Below are 12759 nucleotides of genomic sequence, written 5' to 3'. Positions count from 1 at the left end.
AAGAATCACAGCCCACCTTCCTAATTGAGGTCCTGTCATACAAAAAACAAAAAATATCACGCTGCATTTGGGTATTTACGAGAAAGCGATGGTTCCCGCCAAGTAGCCCCGAGTGGCTCGTGATTATGAGTGCTGCACTCTAAAGCCTTTGGATCACTCCAGCCTTCCCGATTTATTCCCAGAAAACGGGCCTTGCGCTGGATCAGACCCCGTGTCATAAATCAAACACACCTCCGGTATTTCAAGCGACCCGGGTCAGCTACCATTGTGTCTCCTATCCTATCCTCCATTTTATCGCCCTGTTCCAAAAATTTTGATTTTGACTCATGACTTGAACGGGGGTCCCTTCTCGGTCCCACCAATGGGGATTAGTTGGAGACAGCAAAGTGAGAGCTGATGTGGAGCCTGCTGGGAACCTTTGCGTGGAGCCTTCTCTTCTGTTCTAAAGAAACAACTTAATCTTATCGTGTACGTATGTCATGTCAAATGTTTCCATAACACAATAGTTTCCATTTCATGCCCTTACAAATGAAATCACAAATGCCACAAATGGTATGGTCTGAAACCTGATTTTTGTCTTTCGTGCAATCTTTTTTCTTTTTTCATTTCAGCCATTATTCTGCAAGAATTAAAAGTCACAACACGAGATGGCCCAATCGATTCTCTGAGGCTAACATCATTTCAAGCCTACCGTCAATTACTTTTTCGTCAGTGTTCTGACGGTTCTCTTGGACCTGCCGCAACATGTTCAGTTTTTCCCTATTGAAAGCATAAAGACGCACAAACAGAGAATAAGCACGGCACGCTTTGCGCACGGAGATTAGAGAGACTTTCTTATCGCTCCGATGCAAATATGTCAGAACAAATAAAGTGCCGTACGGAAAGAGATTCACTGAGTCAACAGGAGGCAAACACATGTCTGCTAGGAGACCGTTTCAAAGTTTGCAAAACATCCTTCCATACATTTTCCAAATGTCTTCCCCCTCGTTCCAAACTATCTCAGATGATTTCAGGACAGAGAAGTCATATGGATACGAAGAGTCTTCTTTCACTTTCTATCTGTACTGAGAATAAAAGTTCAAATAAAGCAATCCCATTCAAACTCTTGTGAAATGGAAAGCAGCGCGTCACTGCCACCGTTTAAAGCGCCTCTGATTAACCGCAAATAAAGTTCAGCTGTTCAAGCACCAACGCTTCGGTCATTTTGCACTTTTTTTGATGGCTCATCAAAGCGTTCAAGTGAGGCATTGAAGGATGAGCGCCTAGCGTAGCCTGCATCTCCTCATCAGCACACAGAATGGAAACAGAATCAAAAGACAGCACATCAGACCTCACCTGGTCGCGCTTGACTGACGCACTCTGCATTGCGGGCCTCGGTCCAAAAGGATAACGTGTGAACCATAGGAGACGCTTCCTGCCTTTTGCAGATAAGAAGCTGACATGTGAATGTGTGCTGATTAAAGCATGGACCGACCGACCGCCTGTCTGCAGCTGGCTCACTTTCAGAGTCTTTGCGTGTGTGTGTGTGTGTCTGTGCACATGTGTGCTGTTTATCTAGTATACTTGGCAAAGATAATTTTGCAAAGGTGGAAGGAGAAACATGAATGAAGTCACTATAAATTGCTGTATGTTGTTTGGGGACTTTTTGTGTCTGTGTTGGTTGATACATGTCCATTTTCTTTTGGGGGTTTTGTAAATGTGTGTTTATGTATAAGCGTGTGTGTGTGTGTGTGTGTGTACATTCAAGTGATTGTCCCACTACGTTGACACACACACGCACACACAGAGCGAGGCCACCGTAGTCGTTGGCCACACTGAAGTATTAGTTACAGGTTGGGGGGATTTATTTGATTATAAAATAGTGCGGGCTGTGGACTGTATGCGTTCCCTGTGCCAGCTATTTATGTGCCAACCCTTTAAGATGTGTGTGTGTGTGCGCGTATTTATCTATATGTATGTGTGCACATTCCAGAGAGGACCTAGAGTGGATCAAAGCGTCTGACACCCCTGGCAATGTCATCCTGAGGGAGCCCACTGTCAGATCTGGGATCAGAGATCAGCAGTCTTGAATCCCTCCCCCAACCACCACCAGCCTCGCACCTCATCCCGCAAGCCTCCCCTCCCCTCCCCTCTCTCTGTGGGGTCCGTCACAGTCAGTTAAAGCTCAGCCAGAGGTGCCGATCAACAATCGGATTAGTGCCGTCCTGATGAGATATTGTTGCTTATTTTCAACATCAAAGCGGGGAATTACAATTTTCAGATGCGTGAAACTATTTGCAATCTTGCCAAACTTTGATGGGGCTGTCCAACGGCTCGCCCTGCCACCACTATACCGTAGCGTCAGTGCGCAACAATCGTCGCTGTGACGAAAAACTGCAAAGCCTGGGAAGACAGGTTGTATTTTCACTTGTCATGGCAGCGCTTCGTCACCACACACAAAACATATCTGAATTTCAAGCACTTTAAAATGTTAGCCAAAGGAAATGGTGATCTTTAAGGATGCCCGCAGCTCAAAAATTCGACGTGGCTGTTTGTTGCAGCAAGCAAAAGAACATCATACACACCAAAAAATGTTGTTTTTGTTGTTGCTCTTGAAATTGGTTTGAAAGTGTTTGGCAGTGCAGATGAAGCTTGCCTGGAGTCATAACAACTTTGTGTCAACGCACTCCAACACTTGGCTAGTGCATAAGTCATAATTTGAAATTCGCTATAGAGAGAACAGGCCGCCCCCTTGAGAAATGCGTCACAGTTGATGTAAAAAATCTGGGAAGTGTTTGGCATAAAAACTCAAACATCTACTTTTGCCATAATCACATTAGTCACTGTTACGTTCACGTGCCTTGATGTAAATACGAGCATACTTGTGTGACTGTGGTGTTTACATGAGTTGCTTATAGAAAGTTCCATGTTTGTGGGATGATTGGGCCAAGGATCTCTATTTTGTCTCCAAACACGGAGCAGACGGAATACGTAAACAACGCAGAAGAAGAAACAGCAGGGCAGACGACAGCCCTAAAGAAAAGAGCCATCGATGCGGATGCACATCTATGATAATGTCATGGAGCCTATTGCGATTGAGGCAATCCAAAAATGTGTGTATTAAAAATAAAAACTTGTCGCGTTGTGTGCGCTAGAGCGGACGGACCCCCTCGACGGCGCTGCGGTCAGCCCACCCGCAGTAGATGTGCTTCCAAGTCTCCCTTTTGAGGGCCTTCCTCAACTCCACGCCAGTGGTCAGCAGAGTCAACACAATCGACGTGACTGAGGCGTTTATGTGGCGCTCTAAGAAGGTGCCATATGTGGATGTGTGCGGCTGTGGAGTTTTTTTTCAAGTGTCCAAACGTAGCGTAAAGAAAAAATGGAAGGCCATTATGACATCATTCAATTCAAAAGTATGAAACAGGTGAAAAAAAGACGCATTTTCATGATGTGGAAAATGGGGAAGATAGCCACATCTCAGATTTCGGCCTTCGCAGAGGTTAATGGGCGACCAATTACGTCGCCGGCGGCCGCATTAAGACGTCACAGGAAAAGAAATTGAACAGCGACATCTTGTTTGAGAATTTCCCGCCCGCCCGCCCGCCCGACGCGCCCAGGGAGCCGCAGACCTCATCGTCAACACTTCTCTCTGCAGGAAGGGCACTCCAATGTAAACTGCAGATTGTGGCTCATCTGGACAACGCCTGCTCTGCATCTGAACATGTTTTGTGAGATGTTTTTTTTAAAAGCTTGCCTTGCTCACATTGATTTTTCCATGTTGCTTTTTTTCTCTTTTAACAAGTGAGAAACCATATTTGTTGATTTTAGAAAGGATCCCACACACTGTATTCTCCTCCATGTACTTATGTTTTGTCGTGTGGCTTGGTGATGAAGTGCTGCCTTCATGAGTGAAAATGCAAGCCAAACTCTTTGTGTCTTAGGCTATTTCCAACCAGACTAGAAAAAGGGAGTGAAAAAGTGCCAGTATTCTCCAACCTACCAAAAAAGATATTCCCAGATGTGAATAGTGACAAAACTGTACAATATAACATTGAAGGTTTAAAAAAAACATGAAGTGCCGTTTCTGAAGCGCCCTTTTAGCACCTCGCTTTTCATTTACAGAAGTTGAAAGCACACGCACACCCACACACACTGAATGCCCCATGATTTGCTTCTCTCCTCCTCTGTCTTTCTCAACCTCAGATGCACACACACATCCTCCCACCCTCGCATTATACTCCTCCTCACACACACACACACACACACTTGCAGCACATGCATTGAGTGGAAGCCAGCCACTGTGTGCTACACACTCCTGAGGAAAGCAGCAGTGGCGAGATGCTGCATGCCCACTGAAAATTTTGCCACCAGAGCATGGAAGCCAACAAGTGGACATAAAAGAAGACACAGCAGCAGCAGCAGCAGCGTGTGCAGGATTACACGAGCACTTCATGCATGTTTGTGTCACGGTGACAGGACATATGATTATCTGCTGCTGACGGGAGCTTCTCGAGTTCTGGGATCTAAAAGAGTTGTGCGTTGAAAGGCAGCGATCATGTCAGAGGGACGCTCAGCACACGTGCTTGCGGCGGTCTGCTTGATTTGGCAAGGTGAGTACATCCCCAAAAGACCAGCGTTACAGTAACTTGGATGATTAAATTGGTGTCCTGCTGAGTTGAACACAAAAATGTTACTTTGTTGTCTGAATGGCAGCAGGTGGAAACAGGTTCATTGTACCTTCTGCCATCCAGTGGAAGAGCATGGAATGTTGACGGATGACTGAAGATAGTCCTACTGTCGCTGATACAGAATACAGTGATTTTCTGCTTTATAGTATGTGAATCCTTCCAGCCACGGCTCCACCGTTAGAAATGTCAAAATTGGGCTTGTGGCTAAACAAAGAAATAAAGACTCTCTAAACATGTCAGGCCCCCCAAAACCTGGTGAGGATTATGTCACACGCAGCCACTTGTTAATCGCAAGGAAGCAATTTGTCAGCCTTCAAAAGCCTCCGGTGGAAGCAAAACACAAGCTGGCAGTAGTGAATGGTGGCTCTGTGTCTTCAAAGGACAACAGGGAGGAGCGAGAAGAGCCAGCCGTCTTCTTCTCCTGCTACTCTGGCAGCTGACAATGGCAGCTTGGGAGCTGCCAAGCGTGGCCCTGGAACTAATGTTGCTATTACCTTAATGGTTGGAATAACAGGAGGCTGACATTACATTGGGTCGCTCGCTGCACATCAGGGTGGAAAGGCGGAGACATCTGCCCAGGTGCACACATAGTACACACTCAAAAGATTGCCCCCACCCAGCCCATGATGGCTGGCAGAGTGTTTTCTTTTAGGGCTGCACACGTATCGTGGAGGAGACCAACGAGGTCACAACCTCCAGAAAAAATCAATTGTGAACATTTTGAAAGAACTAGAAAAAATGTGTCCGCTGTACTGTATGTTGGAAGAGTCGAGCATGCTACCGGCAACCTATGAATGCGAATTGTATGAGGAGAAAAATCATTAGGGGTTTTAAAATGCCTTTGTCCCTCCCTCCAAGCCTGGTGGCTATCAGGAGCCAGAGTTTGACGTCCAGCGGGCAAAGCCGCACTGATCGCTGGTGTAAATAAAGCAGACCTGGGGATTCAAGTGAGATGAAAAGACAACAGCGGCCGTTCGCGTGGCCTCCCGGCGGACGCATGACCCAAGTTAGAATAACAACGCCGAGCTGCGGCGCTTTGAAAAGATCAACTTGACCTCGGCCTGACTTACACAAATGAGGACAATGGGCACCGCTTGTATTACAAGTCCAAAGTGTCTACTTTGGTTTGCAGATAGGATGTTTAGTTACACTATAAAATTCTTCTTCTTCTTATTATTATTATTCCCGGCAAAAATTATTTGTTGTTTTCACATTTTAAAAGGCTAGAAAAAAAAACTTTCCAGAAAGGGTTTCGGATAAGATAGGAGATTATGTCGTGGAAAAAGCCCCCCAATAGATAATTGTAACAAATAGCAAGATAAGCAATGAGAACAAATAATGCTTTTGTTTCTTTTGGCCTGTGCACGGTGAGAAACGACTCAGCGGACACCACACACACAACAAAAAGGTGGGAAATGCTTATCTGGAGAAAACACACACACACACACACGCACACATTCATCTCCACACATCAAAAATTGGCGTGTATACACACACACATACACTATTCTATCCCAAAGTCAAAGTCAGCTTTATCGTCAATTTCTCCACATGCCAAAGAAACCGAAATTTCGTTCCCCCCTATCCCACGGTGACAAGACATGGCCCACAACAGACAAACAAGTCTAACAATCCTGACATCATCTGTGAGCGACACGCAAAGGCAACGAGACAAAAAGCAACAAAGCTAAAAGCCAGCCTTTGACATCCAAGCGGAGACAAAGAGACGTAAACATGGGAGCACGTCATCAAGGCAACATTTGGAAGCTTTTGTCGGGAAGCAACCATTTCAAGATAGACAGATTTGGCTAAATTCCAGTGCACGCACAATGCCTGCCTCCCTCCCCTTGAGGAAGTGAAGAACAAACCACAATTGCTTTTAAAGAAGAAGAAGAGACCAGATACATATTGCGTGAGCCCCCATCAAAAATGTCATCTCCTAATCAAGAAGACTTTTTGTCCAGTCTTCCTGTAGGAATCTGTAACATGTTGAACCCTGGAACAATATTTTTCTCTTCAAGAAGAGATTTTTAATATATTAGAATTTATTTCAATCTGATTATTGGGGGGGAAGAGTATGACTTTCTTTTCTTAAATAAAACCTTTTCATGACTAAAACCAAACACCATTGTCACTCTAAAAATACAAGCTGAGTTCCCTAAGGCTACAACTTTTTTTTGGTCAACAAATCAGATAAAATGATTTCCTTTTTTGTGTGGCTTCAAAACTCCTCCATAATACCGAACGCGACAGTTGCAGCTGTTTGATTTTCCTCAACAAAGACAGCACCTGTATCACATGTTGACCTCTGAACCACAGCAGGAAAGACTTATTTATAGGCCAGTCACTGATTGCTCAATCAAACACGGACGGGCACGTAAAGATGGAGTAGAAATGCAAATCAAGTCTGAGTAGGAAATGAAGTGAAAAACGTTGTCTTTGTCTCCAAATGAAGTCGCATTACGTCGTCATCCCGCTTGTGGTTGACCGAGGCGCTCTTTGGAGAGGAATACTTCAAAACTCTCAATGAGCGTTTTTGCCTTACTAAGCTCTTTGCTTTTACGAGTCCATTTCTTGATTTTTTTTGCTATAAATGCAACCATATGCGGCGCAGCAAAGATCCAAGCGAGGGAATGACACGTGACCTTGGGAAACGCGCCATACAACTTCATGCTTTTGGCGCAAACAACACACTTAAACGGCAAAGCCCGACATGACGACACGTCGCTTTTCTTTTATTTTATTTTCTTTTCTTTTCTGTCACACCATTCAACACTATGACCGCTTTGACAACATGTGGCATGCAGCTACAGACAATCAATAACACAAAACAGACCTGCCTGATGAAGAATTTGATTCTGGGTTTTGTTTTGTAGTCTCAGCAGATCGGCTTCCATCGAAATGCCTCTTCTCGATTCCGTGTGAATTGAATAGGATTTATTACAAAAAGCAATGCAATGCCGTTTGTACTCTGCATTCATCTTCACTCTTGCAATCAATATTTGAAAACACAAGCGTGCAAATAAGTCTTCAACAAAAATCTGCATTCCAGTTGGAATTTTCCACACATTGCGTGTGAGGAAAATGTGAGTCTACATCATAAACGTCTCAATATTCCTTAATCCCAGGAGACAGTAAAAAGATCTGCTACTCGTCCAAGGACTTAACAGTTGACACTTTGTCAGCTCATTGCGGGTCAGAGTGCATGCAAAGGCTCGAGGGAGGAACTGTCGGCATAAAAGTGTTACACAATGATGTCTCTCGGAATCGAAGAGCCAAGTGAGGCAGCGACAACAAAAAGAAATCACCGTTGCGCACGGACAACAAGCACGGTAGGGTTTGGGAGAACATGCTTGCCATACTTTGCGGCTTCCGCTTGTTGCAAAATCAACAAGCCTGACACCGTTCCTCTTGATGGTCCTTGTTGACGCAATCAGAAAATCCTTGTCGGCTGAAATCTCATCTTGGCTTTGGGTCTCAAGACGCACCTTTGAGCACGCACGCACGCAGCAGCCGAGTGCGGCGAGATGAAGCACATGCGCGCAAGTCAAACAATATAACCGTTGCTATTTTCGCGGGGATTAACGTTACAGTTTTTGGTTGGCCGGAATAACGGTCCTAAAATTTCAAGAAGAAAAAAAATGTCAGGTTGAATCAACTATACCGCACGTCAAAATGAGTGCTGGGATAAAAGAATGTGAGCTCATTTCAAATCAATCATTATTAGAAATACTCTATCGACGGCATGTATCAAAGCTCTCGTGTTCATCAGATGAATAATTGCTATCGTTTCTGTCTTTTAGTTGCATTGATGACTGCAACGGGGAGTAAACTCTGGGAAGTGCCCACAACTTCCTCCAGCTTCATGGAAAGCCTGCAATGGCAGCCCCGCTGTCACTACCGCCAGCATCAGGAAAGAGTGAAAATCACAGCAGAAATACCACCAAGGCTGGATGGGACCTGGTTATCAACCAGGTAAACCTTTGCCAAACACAGAGAATACTTCAAAGACAGAAACAGAACACAGTTGGGACGTATTCTTTCGACAACCCAGACTCTAGAGGTCTGCTTCACAAGAATCTATCTGATCTGGGTGGCGGGCGAGGAATACTTGGCTTGACTTCACCCTAGCTCTTGTCCAGTATAAACGTAACAAGTCTTTGTTCCCTTTGGGCTTGAGCCGTTTCTGGGGTTGCCAGAGCCAATGAGACACATCTGCATCTTCTGCTCTAACTCCAGCTATCTGAAAGTCTTCCCTCAGCACATCCATGAAGCTGTTTGGTGTGTGGCTTTTACTGTTGGATATATTCACTTCTATAACCTCTTCCCTATTTTCAGATGTGAAGTGCGTCCAGGCCCGGAGTTCCTCACCCGTTCCTATACCTTCCACCCGACTCGTCATTTCCAGGCATTGCAGCACTACTATGCCGACAGCCGGTGCGAGGATCCCACCTATTCCCTGGCAATCCGAGGCAAGCTCCGTCTCCGTCAGGCCTCCTGGATCACCCGCGGAGCCACCGAAGCCGACCATCACCTCAGCGGGGTGACCATCGTTGTTCACAGCTTGGCAGCCAAGCAGAAACTCAACTCCAGGCTGGCCCCATCCTGCGTGGGTCCGAGCCTGGCTCGATTGGTCCCTGGGAAGCCGCAGGACCTTTACAATACCCGTGCGGGAAGAGAGTGCCTGTCGGCTTTGGGCTTCTCCATGATGGAGCTGGATTTGGTTCGGGTGGAGACGCAACACCACAACCATGGGGAGAAAATCCAGGAGCTCTTCTTGGGGGACATACACACTGATTGGACCCAAAGAACTCACTATAGACCAACAGGATACCAGCAGCCACTGCAGAGTGCCATGGTGAGTTTTAGTGAGAGCTACGTAGGTATAAAGGTTTTACATATACGTACGTATGTCTGGCATCCAGAAGTGACACGCTAATAATTCTTTTGCAATTGATCTTTTCAGCATCATATCCATCCTTGCCCAGTGTGTGCCCTGGTGTACCGCTCCACAGAACAACATCCCCCAGCTATGCCCCGCCAAACGCAAGCCCCTATTTCCTTGGCCGGACGTTGGTCAAGCCAGCAATGTGAAACTCGCCCCACCATTCTCTTCCTCACCAGAGAGTTCCACTTTGATCCCGACCAACAAGCGTGGGAGGGGATCTACCGCCACTATTCGGACCCCCTTTGCTCCCAGAACACCTTCACCCTGAGAGCTTCCGGTCACTATGCTCAGGGAAACCCTTCAGTCAAGGTACCGGGAGCCACAGAGTTTGTCTTTAAGGTGACCGAAGTGAGCGTGACGGCTGAAGACGAGTCCACAGCAAGGTTGTTGAACAGGACAAAGCCAGGAAAGTGCGGGCAGGCCGGAGAGTGGAAGGTCAGAGAAGAACAGGCCCTGAGCTCTACGCACGGCTGCACGGTTCTCGGCCTCAAGCTGCCACATAAGGAATATGAGCTTCTCAAGGTTGAGCTGGACCACAGGGGACAGCCGCTGTTGTACGTTGGGGAAAGGCCGACGGACGGTTCCAGCCCAGACCGTCCGATGAGGAGGGCCACTTCCTTTCAGGCTCCCTTAATGCTTTGCAGCCACGCAGAGACACAGCCCTCCAGTCACTATGGTTTCGGCTTTAAAAGCAAACAAGTCCAAACCAAGACCAGTGGGACCGGGAGCCTGACACCGTTCCTCTTGATGGTCCTTGGATCTGCCCTATGCAGCTGGAGTTGTGTTTTTTAGAAAACTTGGCACATGGTTCTCGGACATTTAGGGTAGCCAAATAGACAGTTCAGTAGTGCCTTGACTCAGAAGTGCTCCGACTAATGATTTTCTTCTTTTCTTTTTGTTGCGTGGCAAGATTTGAGTTACAAGCGATCTTCATATACACTGCTGCTTGAGCAAAGTCAAAATAATTCGAGAAATTCCAAAATGACAATGACCTTGCATTTGGTCGAGGAGAGTCACTCGCAGAAGCAGTTTTGGACGTGTATTTCATGGGACAGTCAAGTAGACAAATACAGAATGAGTACAGGAGCTGCAGTAGGCCGCAGTAGGCCGCAGCAGGCCGCAGCTCCCACCCAGACCCTCACACTGAATTGAAACTCCAGTCACTCCATGTCCCTCAAGCACATATTTCACACAGAACATACAGTATTTACACAAGTTGATTTCTTTACGCGTCTTATTTAGTTATTGTGTTTTTATATCAAATGCTGCGTTTTGAGTTAATAAATTACATTTCGGCAAGCTGGAAAGGATGAATGACATTTCAGATCATTTCAATGTAGAAATGAAACCATTAAATTGAGCTAGCTATGAGTTACCCATGGAATGAATTGAGTTTTGGTACCAGTGTTTTTTTGTCCACTCCACTTGTTGGACCTTCACTTTCAAGATTGTAAGATACAAATCCAGGTTGACTTCAAACTAATCTTCACCAACACAGTCACTACTGTATGGCCCAAAAAGATTTTGCGGAAAAGGCTGCTTTTATGTATTGCCATCATGACAAATCAAGATAAGGGTCTGCAGAGCGAGCGCTCTTTGAGCCAGGACACAGTAGAACTAATGCACTTTGTACAGACCATTGTTTATACTGGAAAGAAAAGCAGCCAACAAGATGACATTTGTAATCAGTCCTACCAGCTACCGTCATTATGTGGCACAAGACGTTGCTCTTCTTTTAAAGCATCCAGTGACTATTTATTTTATCACCATATAAACAGTATATAAATACTGTCAGTTATTTAAAAGATTTTTGTAAGCAGAATTCATTCATTTCTTTGCATTAAAAGTGGCTTTCCAAAACATGTGTTTCCATGACTCTTCACATTTCAAAGCTAAAGGCTACTTTCATGACATTAGAATACAGGAGGTCAAATTTGCACTATGGTGATGATCAGGTTAGGGATAATCATCGCAGTATTTTGCGGTGTGTTACACTGATTCCTACCATGTCAATATCAACAAATACTTGAGCTTAAAAGAGAAAAAGAAGCTATAAAGATGTATTATGGCTGAAGCAGGTGAAGCGTTGGAATTCACCGAACCATATTGTCTGCTTGGCAAACACCTGAGACCAAAAATAGATCCAGGCTTCAGAAAATGAACACTTTTTTTCCAAAAGATGATGGGCATGGCCCCATGATGTTTCTGATGTGGATTTGGAAGAAACACTAATTATCCCCCCAATCTTCACAATTATTCAAGATTTGAAGAGAGAGAGAGAGAGAGAGAGAAAGTGCAAAGTATTCCTTTCCAGATGCACCATACTGTTCCTATTAACTGGTGCTAGAATGGCAATGGCAGCTGCGAGGCTCATGAGGTCATCCTTCAAACTTGGATGGGAAATATCAGTCTGGAAGCCCCCCAAGACCAAAAAGCACAGATCAAGAGAAAAAGAAGATCAGAGGCTTTCGCGGGAGGGGGCGGCTGGAATCAACCTTCAAACCCCCGTTGAGGAGCTTTTCATTGTCTTTTCTTGCGGCTGCCGTCAAGGGGCAGGAAGGAGCGCCCGCCCGCCCGCTCGCCCGCCCGCCCGCTCGCTCGGCGGCCTGTTAGCAATCAGGCCTCACGGCGCGGCGGCCGTCGCTGAGTGAGTCCATTCAACAAGGGAAACGTAACGTAAAACAGACTTGATTTAGTACGTGTGTCAAAACAGCAAAGTATGACTGCATTTGGGGAAAGTTCATCATAACGCTGATGAGATTTTCAAGAATCGTCCACCCGCATTTAAGCTGTACATGTGGAAAGTGTCTTTTACTTATTTATCCTTGGGATATTTTGACAAAAACATGTCAGACAAATAAAGACACCTGGAAACTGTTTGAGATTGTATGCATAACACGTTTTCTTTAAGGTAAAATAATGATTTTCCCAAAGCTCCACTGAACTGGATCCAAATTGTGGAAGGCTAGATAGAAAATGAAAAGAAAAAGAAATGAAGCCCTGGTGAGTTTTCTTTTGGCTGAATCAGATTCCCAAAGCTTAAACAGTTTGGTGGTTGAAGCTGACAAATGTTCCGGCAAGAGAAAAGAAATCAAATCAAATGTTTGGACGGCACATATACAGACAGCATATGTATGCTTTTTT

At 45.4% G+C, this 12759-nt stretch overlaps 1 protein-coding gene across 1 annotated transcript; it reads left to right on the top strand.

Moving 5' to 3' along the window:
- Nucleotides 1–4152: 4152 nt before the first annotated feature.
- Nucleotides 4153–11475, top strand: apcdd1l (adenomatosis polyposis coli down-regulated 1-like). Its single transcript, XM_049733820.2, has 4 exons — nt 4153–4589; nt 8471–8642; nt 9006–9525; nt 9634–11475. Exons 1-4 carry the CDS (start codon nt 4535–4537, stop codon nt 10405–10407), a joined length of 1521 nt encoding a protein of 506 aa, XP_049589777.1. The 5' UTR covers nt 4153–4534; the 3' UTR covers nt 10408–11475.
- Nucleotides 11476–12759: the final 1284 nt, after the last annotated feature.

This window comes from Syngnathus scovelli, chromosome 11 (assembly GCF_024217435.2).
Source record: "Syngnathus scovelli strain Florida chromosome 11, RoL_Ssco_1.2, whole genome shotgun sequence".
NCBI classification, from domain to species: Eukaryota; Metazoa; Chordata; class Actinopteri; order Syngnathiformes; family Syngnathidae; genus Syngnathus; species Syngnathus scovelli.
The sequence above is the reverse complement of the archived record's forward strand: the minus strand, read 5'-3'. Positions and strand labels throughout refer to the sequence as shown.

What these genes read in the sequence shown, in the direction of transcription:
- apcdd1l (XM_049733820.2), top strand. Translation starts at nt 4,535, where the DNA reads ATGTCAGAGGGACGCTCAGCACACGTGCTTGCGGCGGTCTGCTTGATT. An exon ending in GGGACCTGGTTATCAACCAG is followed by an intron (nt 8,643 to 9,005) that starts GTAAACCTTTGC and finishes CCCTATTTTCAG; the next exon opens with ATGTGAAGTGCGTCCAGGCC. An exon ending in AGCCACTGCAGAGTGCCATG is followed by an intron (nt 9,526 to 9,633) that starts GTGAGTTTTAGT and finishes TGATCTTTTCAG; the next exon opens with CATCATATCCATCCTTGCCC.